Source organism: Humulus lupulus, chromosome 5, assembly GCF_963169125.1.
Source record: "Humulus lupulus chromosome 5, drHumLupu1.1, whole genome shotgun sequence".
Classification (NCBI taxonomy): domain Eukaryota; kingdom Viridiplantae; phylum Streptophyta; class Magnoliopsida; order Rosales; family Cannabaceae; genus Humulus; species Humulus lupulus.
This window is the reverse complement of record NC_084797.1, coordinates 27,470,039-27,491,873: the sequence shown is the minus strand read 5'-3', so window position 1 is coordinate 27,491,873 and position 21,835 is coordinate 27,470,039. Positions and strand designations below refer to the sequence as shown.

The window sequence follows — 21,835 nt, the reverse complement described above, 5'->3', positions numbered from 1 at the left end:
GGGTGTGGCCCTATAAGTTAGATTTTAGTAACCATGTAAAAATTTACTTCTTGTTTTTTTTTTTTTATCTCTATGCAATACATCCTGTTATAATAATTGGGTAAATTTGACGCAACAGAAATAAAGTTGTCATAAAAAATTGTACGTTTGACTTAATAACTTATACGACATTCCACATTTTAAACAAGTATATAATTATTCACTTCGTAAACTTTAAAAAAACGGAATTTTCATTTTTTATAAACAAAAAATGGAATTTACATTTATACGATAAGTACAATATATCACACGGCGCAACTATTCCCTTTGTACTAGACTACTTTTGCAGATGTGATATAGAAAAACCCACAACATAAGTATATATATATATATATATAGCAGCAAATTGTATGATCGTCATATTCATATTTACAACTTCACCAATTGAAACTAATGGACTCAAAGTGTAGATTATCAGCCAAACCAGAGGCACAAATTTTGGCAACCTCATGTCTCATCTTCCTTGGCCCACAAACAAGAACTCCAACATCAGATGCTTTCGACTCGAACAAGATTTCTGCATGCACAAAAAACTAAAAAATCAGGCCATTTACATTTATACAATATATTTAATAATGAGCTATATATATATATAATTAACTTACTCTTGAGATCAGGCCTGGCACCAAAATGGACCTTCATAGCTTGGGCTAGTGACTGATTAGGAAGGCTTTCCACCTCTCTATTCCCCACTACGTAAGACCATGCAGCCGGAGACGACGTCGGTGGCGTCTCCATTTCCAAGTGCTGAATTTGATTATCATCCTTCTTAGTGTTACGACTCTTAGACCAAACAAAAGCCACACTGGAGACCAAGCAAATGCAGGCACACACCAAAAACATGTCCCAAAGACATCTGTACGAGTAGTGGTAAAACCCTCCTGAGTTATCCACTGGGTAAATATAGTAACGAGTCACGAGACCCAAGACGAGGAGGAACAAGACAAAAGAGGAGGAGATTATTGCACCCAGCCACAGCCAGCTGTCTGGACCTAAAGTTTCAGAGATGGGCATGTCTAGTGGATTGGGCTTAAACAATATGGTCTGTATGGGGCTTTGGGCTTCGATGGTTGGCTGCTCGCTCTCTTGGGTCACGTAGGCATCTATTTGGAGCTGAATTTGGGAGATCTGATCTGCATGTGAGCCTGAGATGGGAAGCAAGAGGTCTAACATGGCCAGATCAGCTGAGGTCTTGAAGGCACAAACCAGAACAACTCGGGGAACATGAGAATTGGGCTTTGCATTTTGGAACATAATCTCTCGGATTATAGAGATGAAAGGAGTTATCCCACTTCCACCGCACACCATAATCAGAGCCTCATGCCTGCGCGCACACATGTGTGTGCATATCCGAATCAAGTTAGCATGCATGGATGCATATAGGTCTGTCCAAATCTCTAGTCAACAACTATATATATATATATATATATATTATTAGTGTCATAATAATTTGTGTGTGAAAATAATAACCTTAGAAATGAAAATGAAGATGGCCCATATGGTCCTTCAACGGAAACTCCCAAGTGTTCCACAGAAGAAAGCTGTTTGTACAATTTTTGCGACCAACTTCCTCCGCTTTTGATGACAATACTTAGCTTATCAGGCTCCATATTACAGTTGGAAGTTACTGTAAAAGGGTGCCATTGCAACTTGGAAATTGTTGGCACGTTTATAAACAAAATACTCGTCGGATTATACTTCAATTCTGTAACATACAATATAGATATATATATATATATTAGTGAGATCACATATTCAAATATATTAAGACTCGTCATATATAATAACTATGTAATACGAACCTTGAGTCTTGGCAAAATTGAGTTCGAAAGCTCCACAAGGCAAAAGGCGAGAGGAGAGTAATCTGATTCGGTCCCGAGACTGTAAAAATCTCAAGTATCGATCGATGAGAAAGAGGAAGATCCCCGGAAGAATCATGCAGAGGTAGGCAGAGCCAACGTGGAGTACGTAGAAGATGATATAGACTGTGTAGAGGTGGTGAGTATAGAAAAACAGCTCAAACATTTTTCTCCTTACTCGATTTAGACTCGTTGCCCAAATGACAAATGCCAATACCATTGCGATCTCTCCTGCTACATTTGATACATAAGTTTTGCTCCATTCTAGTGCCTGCAAATAACAATTAAGTACCCATTAACCATATTAAAATTCATATTATAGTTTGATTAATATCAATATGTTTGTACCAATCATTATCTCTCTCAACTTTAATAGAATTTTGTTTTCTTATCGCTACGCTTGATGGTATATATTCCCTATTGGATACAGCCAAAAGAAAAAGATAACGTCAAATGAATCTCGTAAAAGAGATTCCAATTATGTGGTCAATACTACTTTACCAACTTTACACCAAACAAGCATGGCCACAGTTATATAAAATTAAAGCTTAAAACAAATTAGTCATGATATGCTTTCCAAGGCAGTCACTCCACTTTTGTAAAGTATAAATTCAAGGTTTGAGAGCTTACCAAGATGAAAAAATATCAGTTGTGTGAATATTGTAATTAAAAATTAGTATAATAATTACGTACATCGACCATTTGATCGGTCATGGCCCAATAAATGAAGAATCCGACGGTGTGAGCAGTGAAAAGAACCATGGAGAGGTGACCAAGCCAGATGTGATACTTAATGCTAGACTCTGATGTAAGGCCAACCAGTGGAAGAATTGAAGAGCCTCTAGTCACTGGAAAGAAGAGAAATGCCCAGCAAGTGTTTCCAATGTAACCCAGTCTTAGTGACACACTCCTAAATTTAGCTTGCCATCTACAATAATATACACAAATTTATACATATTGGCTAGAAGAAAAGGAACAAAACATTTACAGATTTATGTATAATAATCTTACACTTTCTCTCCCACTTTATGCATGTGAAGGCTGCCAAAACTGACATATAAGTAATTAGCTAGAGACCATGTGAGGAGAGCAACAAACATGAGCACAAAACAGATCTCCACTGAGCTAACTATCCCCAGAGGTGCTTTTACACTCACTGGATTTCTCCATGACGCCAAACGACGACGAAATTGGCTACTTCTTACAGCACTGTAAATAATATATATTTATATTACACACTAGTTTTAGAATTTTATCTTAGATCGATGTATAATAAAATCAGATGAAAAACGAGAAATATGTAGTTGTATTGGGTATATAAAATATAATAATAACAGTTATTAACAACCTGTTGGAGGATGACTTATTATTGGATTTCTTTTGGAAATGGAGATAAACACAGCTCAAAGCTCCTATAAACATCATAGGGAATGAGAAAAGCAGAAGATTTGTCCCTACAAATTAGTTCATAATGTTAATTAATTAGTTTGAATAATTCCAATAATAGAGAAGAAAATATATGTAAATCGTTACAACATAATAAGGATATATATAGAATAATATATCTCAATAACCTTGCTCTCGTAAGTATGTAGTTTGGCTGAGTTTGGTGGTTAGCTTGGGAGTCCACTTCTTATTGTAAGATTTTGTAGGGAGCAAAACCCAAACCAATAGCGACCCAATAAACACCACAAGGAAGATCGTCTTTAGGACTGTGTTCCTCATCATCTTCTTTTCTTGGCTCAGAAATCTTTGAAAAAATAAAAGGGAGAACCCCTTTTGCTAAATGGGGGAAGAGATATGTATTATAGTACCACTGAAATGTTCTTGGAGGCCAACTTGTATATATACAAGACTATTGCATGACATACTATTTGATATCTCATAAAATGCATGTATGAAGAAAAAGAGAGCATGATTCATGCTTTTATATTCAAGTGGATTTTAAACACTTAAACAGTTATAAAGAAAAGTCAAAATAAAAAAATTCTATTATTGCTTTGCCTCTTAAGTTGGTTTATTATCCATTGATTTTTGTAATATTGTCAATTTTTCCCTGGTTGATGACAATAGCGACACTCACGAAAATGACATTATTCTGATTTCTGATAGTAAGAGTTAAATAATATTAAGCAAGCTTTATTAAAACACATGATCTGATAATAATATCACAATGCTATATATATATATATAAATATATGTAATTTTAAGGCCTGTACACGAGTTGAAAATTAAGATTTGCAACATGAGCTTTGCTAGCGTGACACAGCAGACTAATCTTAGCCATCCATCAATCTGGATCTGTCACAAACGAACAATCAAGATTTGTCTGACACTTTCTCAACGTAGTATTTTTCTTTTTTCTTTTTCTTGCAAATAGAGTTGTAGAATGCAACACAGCATTTGGCTAGTGGCCCGCCATTCATTATTTTTTTTGTCCACCTCCAATTATTTAGCCAATATAGCCAGCAGGATTGCACTAAACATATAATTGATGTTCACACAAAGTAACTGTAAAGTTACATGTATATAAATACACATATATATATAAATGATTTGACTTTTTGGGTATATAAAGCAAGTGCATTTGACTATATATGCTTAATTAAGTCGTTTATGTGTAGTACATACAGTACATAAAACTTCTGACCTTATGGATAGCAGTACAACAATATATCATGAGGAACATAACTGAAACATTTTCTAATCGACATATTCTTCTACTAGCAAATTAATGTTTACAACCTATTACAAAGAATAAAATTGATATACAATATGTTCAGGGATTCTAGCTCAACATTTAATGATAATATAAACAATATAATGAATTATTGATTATCATATGCTTAGAACAAAGAAATAAAAAAAAACCACACACAAATTTAAGTGTTTCAGCAATATATGTACCATTATTATCTACATATACAGTAGCAAAAACTATCTTCTTATTATTAATAAATTACAACAAATGAAGCATAGCCAATCATCTTTATCGTGTAAAGAGACTAGAGAGATTTGTGGTATAAATTGCATTTTGTATCTTAGATGTTTATTATTGCTTAATATAGCTAGTTTATAGTAATTTTATAGCAAGTTAGATTATGCAAAGTTGGAAATATATATATATATATAAATATATTAGAGTGAAAAAGTGTGGTGTAAGTTATGATGATCAACCTATAGTTTGTTTGAGAAAAGTTGGCTTAGGTTGAGAGGAGCTAGATTATGGAGAAACACGTGTAGATCTTATCTCCCTTCAAGGTTAAAATGTCACATACGTGTTATTAGCCAGAATTAGTTCGTTTCAGTAAGTTTCCTTCATGACATTCTTGTAATAAAGACAATGTATCATGGGTATTCTCATTGTTGCACAATTCCCTTTTCAACCCTGTCTATTATTTTATGCTTCAACATGATTGTTATCCAAAAAATTAGCATTGATGACGTGGCAAGTGATCCCTGGACACGTGGCTGACACCTGGAAGAGTTCTGCTAGCGTATCGACCAGAGGACGCTAAAAGCAGTAAGCAGCCCAGTCTTACCTGCGACCAGTCTGGTCGATGGTTCCGCATACAAAGTAACATTACTGTAAAGATCTTTGTAGATCCCGAATTTAACTCACGCAATCTCCTGAGTATCCGATTATTCAGGAGAGAATATCTGTAACAATCTTTTGTAATCCCCCTTGAGCCTATAAATAGAAAAAGATAGCTCAAGGAAGGGACTTTTGGCTTTGGAATCATTTGAGACTAGAGTAATTCTCCTAGTGATATTGTATTGTTCTTCAGAGGTTAGTGAAACTCATTGAACCATTGTTATTTGATCACTCATTTGATTCTTATATCAATAACAGTCTAAGTGGACGTAGGTTATTACCAGATCCTGGGGCCGAACCACTATAAAAACATCGTGTTGTTATTACTTTTTGTCATTACGTTCTTCTCTACACATTCATTCATATCAAGAATATTCTGACTCCGTGTCAGTTGACCAAATTCCGGGTCAACATTCTGGTGCTTTCATTGAGAGCTTGATTTATCATTGCTGAGAAAACTAATGGCGAAAACTGGAAGGAAAGCTGGACAGGCGGCCGCTGCTGCGCCATCAAATCCACCTCCTCCTCCCCCTGCAAGCGTGGCGGAGGATGAGCCACATCTGGACTTTGAGGAGGAAGAAATGGATGATGCAACGCTGAAGAGTACCCTGGGGGCGTTGCAGGAAGAGCTGGCTAATCTGAAAGCCAGTCAAGAGACTGCTGCCGGAGTTGTGGCGCGGCAGCAGCAGGAGATTGAACGGCAACGCGCGGAATTGAGCGAAAGGCAGGCGGAGATGGACCGCCGCCAGAGCGAAGCCATGGCAGCCCTCGAGGCGGCCTTGCAGCTGGCAAGGAATCAGGCTGCACCTGTTTCGCAGCCTGATCAACCTGTCAATGGGCCACCCCAGAGGGGTCTTAATCCAAGCCCACCAATCCAGCCTTCGAGTCCACAAAGGCCCGAGCAGCCGCAAGCACCCCATGACGATGTCCCGCTGGACCCTGAAGCGCAGCCACCATCCCAAGCTGGTCGCGGCAATCCCCCGCAACAGAGGCAGAATAGGGTCGAGCATCAGCCTCGTAGTCCTAGACGCCGTAGGGGCGATGAGCCAAACCTACCGAGCAGAGGTCAGTATCCCCCTGGTAACAGGAGGGACTCAGAGTTAGGCTCTGCGGTCCGAGGTCCCCCACGGCATGATAATGCACGGGGACACCACGACCAACGCAGGCCACCCTCTAACGTTCAGAACGTTTCAGCCAGGGACGGAAATCGAGGAAACAGTCAATCCCACCATAGCCAATCAAAGTTCAGAGATGGCCATGGGTATAATGAAGCCGATTTAGGCAAGGGAAACGCTGGCTGGAGGAATGAAGAAAGAGGTAAAGGCAGGAGCCAGGCACCTCAAGATGATCAGCCCAATAGATGGGATGCTGGGGGGCAGCCCAAACAAAATAATGTCTTCAACCGGCTCGGGGGTAGCGAGCAGCGGAGAAGGGACGAAGATTTGCGTGATGTACTCAACGATCGCCGCGAGCGGCATGGCGAGAACGTCCCCCCAGCAACAGAGGCCACAGCGATTCCTGCCGCTGTACAGGCCCAGATAGACGCCCTCAACCAAGCAGTGCAACAGCTGGTCGGGGGAAGGACATCTTACATCGACCACGATAGGAGGAAAGGCACTCCTTTCGTACAGAGGATAGCTAATGCCGAAACTCCAAGCAAGTTCAAAATGCCTACACTCCCAAACTTTGACGGGTATGGAGACCTAGTGTCTCATGTCAACAAGTTTGAAATTCAAATGGACATTCAGAAAGTGTCCGAAGACGCTCGGTGCAGGATCTTCCCTGCAACACTTTCTGAAGCCGCGCAGGAATGGTTTTTTAAGTTCCCTCCTGCAAGCATAGTTTCCTGGGAAATGTTCGTAAGGGAGTTTTACGGACAGTTCTATGCAGGTCGTGTGCATCCGACTGAAGCGAACCAGTTGGTTGAAATTCGCCAGCAGGATGGAGAATCAGTGAAGGACTACATCCAGCGCTTTATGCGAGCGGCAGCTGGAGCGAAAACGGTGGGAGATGAAGGCAAAATGATGGCCATAACTGCAGGGGTTAAACATCGTTCTCCCCTCTGGAAAAGTCTCCGAAAGGAAGGGGTGAGAACTACCTAAGAATTTTTGGACCGGGCTGATCGCTACATCAAGCTCGAAGAAGCCATTGCCGACGATGGAAAGCCCTCAGGCAAGGATAAGAAGGCTTCCGAACCCGCCAAAGCTGCCAATGGGTCCAAACCTAATGGCAACGGCAATGGAAAGAATGGTGGAAAACGGCCGTATAACGAGCCTTCCACCTCCGACAACAAACGAGCCAAGGGTAATCGTTATGAACCTCGGTTCACTAACTACACTGCCCTCGTTGAGTCTCGGGGAGAGGTTTATCAGGCCACAAGTTCTAGTGTGCCTTACAAAAAACCTGGCCCCATTCGGAAGGATATTTCGAAGAGAGACACTACCAAGTTCTGTCGTTATCATAACGACTACGGACATGACACCAATGAATGCAACCAGTTGAAAGACGAAATCGAGTTCCTTATTAGACAAGGACACTTGAGAAGATACGTACGGGCCTCGGGAAATTCCCAACGAGAAGCTCCGGGTGGCAACGAGCAAGCGCCAGAACGCACTGGTGGAATTTTTGCGAAAGAACCAGGAGGTTTTCGCTTGGTCGCATAAAGACATGGCTGGGATAGATCCCGCAGTTATCAGCCATGTCCTGAATATAGACAAGACCTTTCCACCCGTGCAACAAAAGAGAAGGCTGCTCGATAAAGATAGATCAAGAGCCTTAAAAGAAGAAGTCGAAAGACTAAAGGGAATGGGTTCATGAGGGTGGCATTTTATCCATCGTGGGTCTCAAATCCAGTGCTGGTTCCCAAGCCTAACGGCAAATGGCGGACCTGCGTGGATTTTACAGACCTCAATAAAGCCTGCCCAAAAGACTGCTTCCCACTCCTAAGAATCGACCAGCTGGTCGATGCAACTGCTGGGCACGAGATCCTCTCGTTCATGGATGCATATTCAGGCTACAACTAGATTAGCATGCACCCCCTGACGAGGATCACACCAGCTTTCGGACCGATACGGGCCTATACTGTTGCAAAGTAATGCCCTTCGGACTGAAAAACGCAAGTGTGACTTACCAACGGCTAGTCAACCACATGTTTAAGGAGCTAATCGGAGTAAACATGGAGGTATACGTGGACGACATGCTGGTAAAGTCTAAGAAGGCAGAAGGACATGTGAGGGATTTACAAGAGTGCTTTAGTGTATTGAACAAATACCAGATGAAGTTAAATCCCCTCAAATGTTCCTTCGGAGTAGGATTAGGGAAATTTTTGGGGTTTATTGTAAATTCAAGAGGAATCGAGGCCAACCCCGACAAGATAAAAGCCCTGATCGACATGAAGTCTCTAGAAAGGATCAAAGATGTACAAAGTTTAACCGGAAGAATCGCAGCCCTAAGTAGATTCATTTCGAAATCAACAGACAAGTGTGTCCCTTTTTTCAATCTACTTAGAGGAAATAAGAAGTTTGAATGGACAGGAGACTGCGAGCAAGCATTCCAGGCCTTGAAAGCCCATATGGCACAGCCTCCCATCTTATCAAAGCCAATTGAAGGAGAAACTTTGTTTATTTACCTGGCGATTACTGAAGTTGCTGCTAGCGCGGTACTAGTGCGAGAGGAGGAGGGCGTACAAAAAGCAGTCTACTATGTCAGCAAGAGGCTGGTCGGGGCAGAATTGAGATATCCACCAATCGAGAGGTTAGCATATTGCTTAATCCTGGCCTCTAGGAAGCTACGCCCCTACTTTCAAGCCCATCCTATTACAGTTCTAACTGACCAGCCCCTTCGGCAAGTCCTCCAAAAACCAGAAGCGGCTGGACGATTATTAAAATGGGCAGTCGAACTGGGGCAGTTCGATATAACTTATTCACCGCGAGCAGCAGTCAAGGGACAAGTCTTGGCCGACCTTATTGCAGAGTTCACCGAACTCTCAGACAGCGAACAGTGCGAACAGCCTAAAGCGCCTGAGCCTCAAGACAAAGCTCCTTCGTGGAAGTTATTCACGGATGGGTCCTCCAATGAAGCCCACGCTGGAGCGGGAGTGATATTGATAACGCCGGAAGGGCATCGATTTCACTGCGCCATCAGATTCGACTTCACCGCATCAAACAATGAAGCGGAATACGAAGCACTCCTCGCTGGGTTGAGACTGGCGAAGGATATGAGCATAAAAACGCTTGATATCTACAGTGATTCACAGCTGGTGGTAAATCAAGTTCTAGGAGAATATCAAGCGCGAGGCTTAAAAATGGTGGCCTACTTGAATAAAACAAAAGACCTGCTGGCCCAGTTCACGAAGTACACCCTCCAGCAAATCCCGCGAGATCAGAATTCAAACGCAGATGCCTTAGCCAAACTCGCGAGTGGGAAGGATGCTGACACTTTGAACATTATGCTAGTAGAAAGACTGAGTAAGCCGAGCATACAAGCAGTCGAATCCAGTATGGAAATTCGGATGGAAGATACATGGATGGCACCTTATTTGAAATATTTGACAAATGGTACGCTACCAACAAATAGAAACAAAGCCAGAACTCTACAAAGGCGAGCTGCTAGGTACATACTGGTCGATGGTGTTATGTACCGAAGAGGATATTCCTTGCCACTACTCAGATGTGTTACACCAGAAAAAGCTATGGAACTCATGAAAGAGGTGCATGAAGGCTTCTGTGGGGATCACGCTGGGGGGCAAAGTTTGGCAAAGAAGATTCTAAGGCAAGGCTACTTCTGGCCAACTATGAACGAGGATTCGATGGAGTTTGTACGAAGATGCGATAAATGTCAAAGGTTCTCCAAGATTCCACGAGCAGCTCCAAACGAATTGAAACAGATGCAAAGTCCGTGGCCTTTTGCAGTATGGGGGATAGATTTGATTGGATCCCTACCTACAGGGAAAGGCGGAGTAAAGTACGCAGTCGTGGCAGTCGATTACTTCACCAAATGGGCCGAAGCTGAACCGCTCGCTACCATCACGACCAAGAAAGTACTGGACTTTGTTATCAAGAACATTGTCTGTCGATATGGTTTGCCTAGAAAGATAGTTTCAGACAACGGAACCCAATTTGACAGCGATTTATTCATCGATTTTTGCGAAAGACATGGAGTCATTAAAAGCTTTTCTTCAGTCGCACAGCCCCAGGCGAATAGGCAGGTCGAAGCCGTGAATAAAACTCTTAAAGACACCCTAAAGAAGAGGCTTGAAGAAGCTAAGGGAGCGTGGCCAGAACAACTGCCTGAAGTCCTCTAGTCGTATAGGACGTCTCACCGAACAGCGACAGGACATACCCCATTTTCCTTAGCCTATGGATATGAGGCAATGCTGCCTATCGAATTAGATCCCCCCTCACATCGACGCTTAACATACGACCAAGACTGAAACAGCCAGCTAATGATGGAATCCCTAGACTCGATTGACGAGATACGGGAGAAGGCCCAACTCCGAGTTGCTGCATACCAACAAAAAGTCGCCCGGTACTTTAACTCCAAAGTTAAAGAAAGAAAATTCAACGTCGGCGACATGGTGCTACGACGAGTTTTCTTAAACACCCGCGACCCTACTGCTGGAGTGCTCGGACCTAATTGGGAAGGACCTTACCAAATTGAAGAAGTCCTTCATCCGGGCACCTACAAACTTGCACGCTTAAACGGATATCTCGTTCCACGTTATTGGAATGGAGAACACCTGCGCAAGTATTATCAGTGAACAGTCCTTTTTAAAGGACTGTCTTGTATTAATTCTTTCTTTTTACAAGTTTAGCAAAGAGGGTTAGCCACGCTATATGGCTAATCGCTCGTATATGTAAGATTCTATTTCAGAATCACTCGTAAAGACATGTTTAGTCCATTTTTAATACGAGATTATAAGGGACTGTGCGCAACCAGTCATTCTTGCCAACCTTTGTGAATTTATATTTACAAGTATTTGTTCATTACGTGTGTTGTTTTGTTGTATTACAAGTATTATTTTTGCACACGAACAGGAATGTTTGAACAGGTCATGGTCAAGGCAAGTGAACAAGGACCTAAAGCTCCTCGATCACTTGGGGGGCATATAAGGCACATCGATAGCAAAGCATACCATGAGGTATGTAAACACATGAACAAAATGAGTGAAAGCATGCTAAGGTACTTAGAGTATTTTTCAAAATTTATATTTTGTTAAATCATGCCAAAGTACTATGCTAAGTTCGGTCATACGGACAAATGTTATAATAAATGAAAATATTATAGCATCATGCAATCTTTTACACCACAAGCATCACTGCTTGGATGTAACTGTTCAAATAAAAGAAAAGATTTACTGCCCGTGGAGCAAAGTTTAAAATAAAAATAGTCTTTACATCACGACCCGTGGGTCGTGTAATCAAAAAGAAAGAAAAAATAATGCAAAAGTTCAAGAGGCATTTGGGGTCGGAGGGTCATTAGCAGCATTCTGGTTGATAGCATCCTCAACAGCCACTTCTTCCTCTACGCCAGTGATGCTTGGGGACGCAGGGATCCTCACTCTTGCCTCCTCTTCGGCCAGTTGGGCAATGCAGCGAGCCAGCTCAGCAGCCCTGACATCCTCTGAAAGATAGCTGAAGTCGGCTCCCTAATTGTGTTTCCAGAAGTTGTAGAAACATCGGAGGGTGGTCTTCTTATACCTTTCCAGATTTTTGGAGTTGTCAAGCTCCAGCTGCTTTACTTTGCCATCAAGAGTGGCGATGGCATCGTCCTTGGACTTAAGCACCTCTTCCAACCTCTTGACTTCGCGAAGATGGGTTCGGCTGGCATCTTGATACTCCTGCCTCGACTTTACCGCAGCTGCCTTTGCAGCCTCAGCCTCTGACAACTTTGTCACCGCAGCATCCCTCTGTTGGACCATCGCCTCCAACTCCTTTATATGCCTAGCCTCTGCAGCTGAAAGCTTCTCGGCTGCTTTCACCTGATACCCCTCAATGGCCTTTGCCCTAGCCTGCTCGATGGAGGCCTGGGCACGAGTACGAGCAGTGGTAGCAGACAGCAAGGCCTGTGAATAAAGGAAAAAGTTAGAACCTGTCGCGAAGAATAAAGGACTAAGGCTTGAGAAACAAAGAAGTACTTACGCTGGAAATTTCATTCAGGGTCCTGTTCAGAATCAGGTCGACCGTCATACTCTCTGCCTCAACCATTGCATCCTTGACGTGATCGTTTTTCCCGATGTGTAATACGATCTTTTGATGCTCGTACGGCACGGCTTGAGAGTTTGGCCCCAAGGGTCTCTTCCCGCCTATCTTGTTCCCTGCTGGGCGCAGCTGGAGGAGGGTTCTTTGGAGCCGGAGGAGGGATCTTTGGAGCAGGAGGAGTCTCTTTCTCGGCAAGGGCCGGAGGATGAATAGAAGTTTTCCCAGCTGGCACGTCCCTAGGAGGGTCCTCTGTTCGACTCTTCTTGGCCGGTCTGTCTCCGCGACGACTTCCTCCGGAGCTGAGGAACTTCTTCTTCTTCCTCAGCATTGTATGGATCGAAGACGTCGGGAGTGGCCATGTCTGCATGCAAGTAAGCATAAGCAAATGATAAGTTAAGAGGCAGATGAAAATTCTTTATACAACAGAAAAGAGGTCACAAAGTGAATACCCGAGCTACAACTACTGGTCGCTATACTATTGACTCTATTAGTCATACACTCACTATCTGGCACGAAGAAGTCTGGCCCTAGATTTGGAGTATATGTATAGTTGCCCTCCCCGTCAAACAGATGACAAGGAATTGGCAAACTATTTAAAAGTAAAATAATTTTACCGTTCTCATCAGAAGATTCCCCCAGGTCCACAACTGGCTCTTTGGCCTTTTGTTTCCCCTTGCCTTGGAGAGCAGAAGGCCTTTCTGCGGAAGGATTGCCTGTGGGCTCCCTGATTGTAACCCCCGTCGGCCTCCTTCGAGGAGGGGACGCAGGAGGTTGCTGCTCGGGAACCCCCTCAGCAGCGGCATCGTCTACCACGGACCCTCTTGTTTCATGGCGAGGAGCCAGGAGGCCAGACAGCCTCAAGTTTTCATCAGCAACCAGGGACTTAACGCTTTTTGCTGCGTCTGTCATCCTGGCCAAAGTATTGGACCTCAACACCATGTCTGGTGTTGGGGTCGGACGTAACCATGGGCCTGAAAGACAAATTACAGTTTGAGAAAAATGAAAGGATACTCTTTGATTAAAAGTATCGACTAGTCAAAGACAGCACTTACCTCCTCGAGCGAAGGCCAGGTTGTTGCTGGTTATGTCCGGTGTAAGGAAGTACTCCTTACTGTACTGCCCCACGTTCGATATGTGCGTAGTGTCACTCAGGAACGTCCGGTTCGTCTCCTGGTGACAGAAATGGAAGAAACCCGTTCCATATTGTTGCGGGTTAGATTTAAGGTCGAAAAGATAATTGACCTCGTGGGGGGTAGGTTCTGACCATTTTTTAAGTTTGTACAGGATATAGAGTGCGGCCAGCATTCTATATCCGTTTGGAGTGATTTGGAAGGGGGCGACACCGAAATAATTGGCCACCCCCTCATAAAAAGGATGTAGAGGGAGGTAAGCCCCCGCCTCTAAGTGATACCGAGACCAGGCGCTATATATACCTCCGGGGAGGTTAGCCCTTTGGTCTGCGGCAGGAATTGTAATGGAAACCCCTGTAAGAGGGTATTTCCTGAAGTAGTTAGCAACCATCCGAAGGGTCACTGAGCTGGTCGGGGAAGTATACCACTCGACATCAGGCAGATTCTGATGGTGAGGGCGGGCCCTAGTTTGGATATTAGGGTCAGGAGCAGGATTTTCTCGACCACTGGTCGAGGGAGCCCTAGCCTGCGAATCAGGTTGGGCAGGAAGGTTTGGACTGTTTTCAGACTCAGGCCTTTTCTTGCCTACGGACTTGGAACGGGCCATTTGAGGAGGGGAAGGACGAGGTCTGGTAGAAGATCGTGAGAAGGGAATCTCGTGAACTCGATCGGCCGGTTGTTCTTCGCCCTCGAGCAGCTGGGCGAGAAGATCGTCGTCGATGGGTCGTTCACCTCCCCACAAATCTGGCATCAATGTCTGCAAACAATAGAATGGGGAGGTGAGGATAAAGAATTTCTAAAGGCTTTTTAGAATAACGCTGGTCGTGTATAAAAGCCAAGTTTTTATACAACAGCATTCTAACAAAAAGCTAAATTTTCCGCACGAACAGTTTGAAAAATGGATAAAAGGGTGAAAGTAAAAAGTTTTTCAAAAAAGCTTTTTCAACTCCCCTTAGGGCGGGAAAAACCTATTTTCCAACTAGCCTAAAGATCGAATTTTTACTTCGATTTTACGTCCTAAAAGTATGATCCTGACTATTAAACTAACTCGTAACCCTTTTTTTGGCCTACAAAATATTCTACTCACAAGCGTCTCAAACCAGAAACAGATGAACTCAAACAGTCAACATACAAAAGCATGCACCACGAAAATTTGAAGCATAAGAATTCGAAAACTTACCAAGAAAATGATCGTGGAGATGGAAAAAGGGCCTTCGGAGATCAAGGAACTCTCGGTCTGAGTCTTGAAAATACAGAAGAAACGGTCTCCGGGGACGATTAAAGCTCTGGTTTTTAGGGTTTCTTGAGAAGGCAATGGCGTGCGTAAAAAGAAAAAGAAGATTTCGGAGGTATTATATAAGTTTGTCTGTGGCATTAAAAAATGTGTAATCATCAGTTTCCCTTTTTCGAAGTATGGGGAAGCGGAATGGTCGTCTAATTATTACTGGGGAACCGAAAAGTCATGATTAGACAGAAGTAGGTTACTTTCTCCAAGAACACACGAAGGGTTCTGACACGTAAGGCGGGGTTACCGAAGAGTCGTTCGCTCAAAAGTTTATTTATTGCTCGTGATAAATAAACTTGGGGGGCAAATGTTATCCAAAAAATTAGCATTGATGACGTGGCAAGTGATCCCTGGACACGTGGCTGACACCTGGAAGAGTTCTGCTAGGGTATCGACCAGAGGACGCTAAAAGCAGTAAGCGGCCCAGTCTTACCTGCGACCAGTCTGGTCGATGGTTCTGCATACAAAGTAACATTACTGTAAAGATCTTTGTAGATCCCGAATTTAACTCACGCAATCTCCTAAGTATCCGATTATTCAGGAGAGAATATCTGTAACAATCTTTTGTAATCCCCCTTAAGCCTATAAATAGAAAAAGATAGCTCAAGGAATGGACTTTTGGCTTTGGAATCATTTGAGACTAGAGTAATTCTCCTAGTGATATTGTATTGTTCTTCAGAGGTTAGTAAAACTCATTGAACCCTTGTTCTTTGATCACTCATTTGATTCTTATATCAATAACAGTCTAAGTGGACGTAGGTTATTACCAGATCCTGGGGCCGAACCACTATAAAAACATCGTGTTGTTATTACTTTTTGTCATTACGTTCTTCTCTACACATTCATTCATATCAAGCATATTCTGACTCCGTGTCAGTTGACCAAATTCCGGGTCAACAATGATATATATACTGTAATAAGAGGTGAAGAGAATTGTATTCACTTGTATTTCAATGAGAAATAAACATATATTTATATTCAAACTAGGGAAGCTATTCTAGGAAACTATGAGAGAATAGGAAACTAATTAGTCCTAATTTATAGCTAATTTACAGTTAATATGAACAACTAATATATATAGCTAGCACTCCCCCTCAAGCTGGAGCATATAAATTAATCATGCCCAGCTTGTTACAAAAATAATCAACCCGCACCCATTTAATGCTTTTGTAAAGATATCCCCTAGTTGTTCGCCGGTCTTCACATATCCTGTGGAGATCAAGTCTTGCTGAATTTTCTCACGAACAAAATGACAGTCAATTTGGATGTGCTTAGTCCGCTCATGGAACATAGGATTAGATGCAATATGAAGAGCAGCTTGGTTATCACACCATAATTTTGCTGGTACCGAAGTCTTAAGTCCTACTTCAGTCAATAGCTGATAGATTCACATTACCTCACACACAGACTGTGCCATAGCCCTATATTCTGATTCTGCACTTGATCGTGACACAACAATTTGCTTCTTACTCTTCCAATAATGAATTGTTGGAGATGACATGAACTGACTGACAACACTAACTGAGAATGCAATGTATGGACGAGTCACGGTAAGATAATTCAACTTTCCAACTAACTTGCGATATCTTTCAGGATCTTCAAATGGTTCCCCATCTTTTGTAAGGTGCACATTAGGACTCATTGGAGTACTACAAGGCTTTGCTCCCAATTTTCCTGTCTCAGTCAACAAATAAACGACATACTTTCTTTGAGATAGAAAATACCTTGTTTACTCCGAGTTACCTCAACTCCCAAGAAATACTTGAGCACCCCCAAATCCTTGGTGTGAAACTGAGTATGAATGAAGGACTTAAGAGATGAGATTCCTCTAGTATCATTTCTAGTAATAACAATATCATCCACATACACAACCAATAAAATGTTACCTGCAGTTGATCGTTTATAAAACACAGAATGATCGGACTTACTTTTCAACATACCGAATTTCTCAACAGCCTGACTAAATTTACCAAACCAAGCACAAGGACTTTGCTTCAAACCATATAAAGATTCTTGAAGACGGCAGACTCGCCCTAACTCCCCTTAAGCAACAAAACCAGGAGGTTGCTCCATATACACCTCCTCTTGAAGATCTCCATGAAGAAAAGCATTCTTGATATCTAGCTGATGTAGAGGCCAATGATGAGTAGCTGCCATTGAAATAAACAATCGAATAGATGTCAACTTAGCAACAGGATAAAAAGTACCACAATAGTCCACGCCATAGGTTTGAGCATAACCCTTAGCAACAAGACGGGCCTTTAATCGAGCAATTGATCCATCTGGATTGACCTTAATAGTGAATATCCATTTGCACCCTATGGCCCGTTTTCCTGAAGGTAAATCGACCAAGTTCCAAGTACCATTGTCATCTAAAGCATTCATCTCTTCTATCATTGCATCATGACAACCAGGATGCGATATGGCTTCATGAACAGTATTAGGAATCGAAATAGAACCAAGGGAAGCAATAAAAGAACAAGAAGAAGATGACAAGTGATTATAAGAAACAAAAGAAGAAATATGATAAGTGCACTGACGTTTACCTTTGCGTAGCGCAATGGGAAGATCATCGTTTGACACCGGATCTGATAACGAAGAAGCAAGTGCAGGACATGAAATAGGAGGCAGACTCTTGGTGTACACTTTAATAGGAGGCGGAGGCATGCCTGGAGCTGTGGCTGAGATAGGGTGAGTAATAGGAGACTCACCGTGAGTAGTGTCTGAGATAGGTTCAGAAATAGGAGATTCCTCAGGAAGTGGGTCAGGGGTAGAAGAAGTGATAGAATATACCAACAAATCATCATCATCCTCCCCCTGACGAGTAGGAATAGAGGAAGATGAAAAATAGGGTGTGGTTTCCATGAAGGTAACATCAATGGAGACAAGATACTTGTTGAGATTTCGACAAGAACACCTATACCCTTTCTGAAGACGAGAATAGCCAAGGAATACACACTTCAATGACTTAGGATCGAATTTGGTGACATTTGGACGAATATCTCGAGCAAAACAAGTACTACCAAATATCCTAGGATTAACAGGAAATAATGACTTGCTGGGAAAAAGAATTTTATACAGGATCTCACCATTAAGAACAGAAGATGGCATGCAATTGATAAGAAAATATGCTATAGAAATGGCATTGGCCCAAAAATATTTAGGAACATGTATTTGAAATAAGAGGGCTCGTGCAGTTTCAAGAAGATGTCTATTTTTACGTTCTGCTACACTATTTTGGGATGCAGTATCAACGCAAGAGGTTTCATGAAGCATGCCATTAGAGACCATATAAGAATGAAATAAAGCAGATGTATATTATTCTTTGGCATTATCACTTCGCAAAGTACGAATAGAAACATTAAATTGATTCTTAATCTCAGCACAAAATATAGAAAACAACTCAGAACGATTTTTCATTAAATATAACCAAGTTACACAAGAATAATCATCAACAAAAGTAATAAAATACTTGAATCCAGGTTTAAACAAAATAGGAGAAGGACCCCAAACATCATAATGAACTAATTCAAAAGGAACACTAGCACGTTTATTGATTCGTGGACTCGAACTAAGACGATGTAGTTTGGAAAATTGACACGACTCACAATCTAATGAAGACACCTTACTATATTGCGGACAAAGTTTCTTGAGCAAAGGAAGAGACGGATGACCCAATCGACAATGAGCCTCAAAAGCATAAGTGACACTTGAACAAGCAAAAGAAGTTGGTGGCAATATGTCAAGAACATAGAGGCCTCCAAATTTATGTCATTTACCAATAATCTTCTTCGTCATAAGATCCTAAAATAAACAATGATCGGGAAAGAATGAGATGCAACAAATAATATTACGAGTGAGTTGACTAACAGAGAGCAAATTGAAGGATAAAATAGGTAAATGTAAGACAGATGAAAAAGTAAGCAAGGATGTAGGAGTAATAGTGCCAGACCCATGAACACAAGATGGTGACCCATCAGTTAAGGTAACAGTAGAAGTTGAAGTGTCAGAATGAAAAGTGGAAAATAGATGGGAATTACCTGTCATGTGATCTGTGGCACCAGAATCAATGACCCATTTGGAGGACGAAGAGAGAAGACACGTATTAGATTACCTGAATCGGCAATAGCAGTGACAGAAGGACATGACGATTTGAGTGATTCCTGATATCGTGAGAACTTGGCAAATTCATCAGCAGAAATAAGGATGGATTTATCAGTGACATCAATAGTATTTGCAACATTAATAGAGTGTTGTTGCTGATTTTTAAACTGCAGCTTTCTACACTCAAACTTGGTGTGACCTGGCTTTTTTACAGTAGTTGCAAATAATGCATCCAGAATCTGGTGTTCGAGTTTCAACTCCTTGTGAATGACCTCCTTTATGCCCAGTTGGAATAGAAGATTTCCTAGGCGCATAATTATTATGACTTACCAAAGCACTATTAAGAGGAACAGAAGGAGTAATTTTCGTGCGAAGAATACGACTAAAGACATCTTGTAAAGAGGAAACATCAGAACCAGAAAGAACTTGTGCTTTCGCAGAATCAAATTCAGGTGAGAGCCCTGCTAGAAAGCTCATAATAGCCATCTGCTCTCGCTGGCGTTGTTGAATCTTCACATCAGTGCTAAATGGAAGCAACATATTAAGCTCCTCATACGTCTTCTTAAAGGACATAAAGTAGTTCATAAGGGATTGATCTTGTTTCTCCACACGGTAGAATGCTTTGCACACCTCGTACATACGACAGAAATTGCCTTTTCCAAAATACAAAAATTCCAAATAATCCATTAGTTCTTTGACAAACTCACAATGATTGATCAAACCAATTACCTCACTGTCAATAGAATTTCAGATTTGAAGGAATAAGCGAGCATCCTCCCTGAGCCACGTCTGTCTTGAATCATCTTTTTCTTTAGGAGGATCATCAGTCAAGTGGTCATCTTTGTCAATACTTCGTAGATAAAGTTGAACAGTCTTACACCACTCCAAATAATTCGAACCAATCAATTTATGGTCCGTGATTTTAGACATCACAGGAACCACATCAGATGAAACCACGAATTTCGTCTCTGATTTATTCTCAGCCATAACTCTTTAAAGAAACACAACAGAAAACACGAAAAACCAATGTAGAATCACAACAAAGATAGACTAAACCCTAATTTGTGTTTATGGAAAACCCCAAAATAAAAAACCCGAATTTTGTAGCAAAATTCGAATTTTATAGACTAATGCTCTGATACCATGTAATAAGAGGTGAAGAGAATTGTATTCACTTGTATTTCAATGAGAAATAAACATATATTTATATACAAACTAGGGAAGCTATTCTAGGAAACTATGAGAGAATAAGAAACTAATTAGTCCTAAATTATAGCTAATTTACAGTTAATATGAACAACTAATATATATAGCTAACATATACTAATTAAGAGTTAGGACGCATATAATTGAAGTAACTACTGGTTAAAAGAAGCTGCTAATTTCTTGATAGACTCCCCTAGGTATAATTTGTATATTTAAAGAACACAAACTGAACTGGAATTATCCTTAGGAAATCTTTATTGATGAACATAAGAGGTTACACAGTTTCAAGCTTTCGAGAGGCCTGTACTCTCCGATTCCCAACTGTTCGAGAGAATTGGGGCTCTCCAAAGTAAGACTGCTTCCTCTATATCTCCAGATAGATCCCCAATAAAAGCTAGACAGATTATATATATAGTCTTTGGTACAAGTTAATTCTGCCCAACTACCCTAGAATTACAATAGTACCCCTCATTTAAAAAGCCCTTCCTAAGTAATGCTTAATGAAGCATTTTTCTGTAATAAGTGTATTTAAGTGTGTGTGTGTGTGTGTGTGTTTTGGGGGGGTGGGGGGAGAGTTTATCATTACCCCCCTCTCCCCCTAAAACCTTCAAATTGTTGGAGGATAGTGGAATAGTCTTCCCAAGTAGCTTCAAAGTTTGGTAATGATTTCCACTTAATTAACACCTCGGTTCCACATGTAACTCCAAATTTGCTGTCAGTTGTGGTGGAATTGTGGATGATGCTCGGACCTCAACAAGAGCACGACGAAGCTGTGAAACATGGAATAATAGATGGGTGGTAGCTTGTGCAGGGCGCTGGAGCTTGTAAGCGACCTGACCGATTTTTTGGATGATGGAGTAAGGCCCATAATATCTGGCAGAAAGCTTCTCATTCAGTCTCTTAGCCAGGGAGCGCTACCTATATGGTCTGAGCTTTAGGAACACACGACCCCCCACTGAAATCTCCTCCTGTCGTCGTTTGGAATCAGCTTGTAGTTTCATACGTTGTTGGGCCCGAAGAAGGTGCATCCTGAGGTCATCTAGCATGGCATCTCGCGCTTCCAGCAGCTCTTCGACGGAAGATAATACAGTTTTTTCTTGTTTATAAGGAAGGATTGTAGGTGGTTCTCAGCCATAGAGGGCTTGAAAGGAGTGGTCTTGAGGGACGTGTGATAAGAGGTATTATACCAAAATTTAGCCCAAGCTAACCATTTCGACCATTTCTTTGGTTATTCATAAGTGAAACAACAAAGGTAGGTTTCCAAACAGCGATTAAGAACCTCGGATTGGCCATCCGTTTGGGCATGGTAGGTTGTGCTCCTCTTTAATTTAGTGCCCTGGAGTGTGAACAAGTCCTCCAAAAGTTGCTTAAAAAGATTTTGTCCCAGTCTGAAATAATAGACAAAGGTAGGCCATGAA

General features: G+C 41.6%; 2 protein-coding genes across 2 annotated transcripts; both read right to left on the bottom strand.

Moving 5' to 3' along the window:
- Nucleotides 1-353: 353 nt before the first annotated feature.
- LOC133834681 (ferric reduction oxidase 4-like) lies at nucleotides 354-3,795 on the bottom strand. Its single transcript, XM_062264357.1, has 8 exons — nucleotides 3,473-3,795; nucleotides 3,247-3,352; nucleotides 2,910-3,107; nucleotides 2,592-2,826; nucleotides 1,842-2,169; nucleotides 1,510-1,744; nucleotides 645-1,363; nucleotides 354-556 (listed from the first exon to the last, which is right to left on the bottom strand). Exons 1-8 carry the CDS (start codon nucleotides 3,624-3,626, stop codon nucleotides 417-419), a joined length of 2,115 nt encoding a protein of 704 aa, XP_062120341.1. The 5' UTR covers nucleotides 3,627-3,795; the 3' UTR covers nucleotides 354-416.
- Nucleotides 3,796-11,653: 7,858 nt separating this feature from the next.
- Nucleotides 11,654-15,918, bottom strand: LOC133834683 (uncharacterized). Its single transcript, XM_062264361.1, has 2 exons — nucleotides 12,633-15,918; nucleotides 11,654-12,556 (listed from the first exon to the last, which is right to left on the bottom strand). The coding sequence occupies exons 1-2, from the start codon at nucleotides 12,696-12,698 to the stop codon at nucleotides 12,140-12,142; spliced, it is 483 nt and encodes a 160-aa protein (XP_062120345.1). The 5' UTR covers nucleotides 12,699-15,918; the 3' UTR covers nucleotides 11,654-12,139.
- Between the last annotated feature and the right edge of the window lie 5,917 nt (nucleotides 15,919-21,835).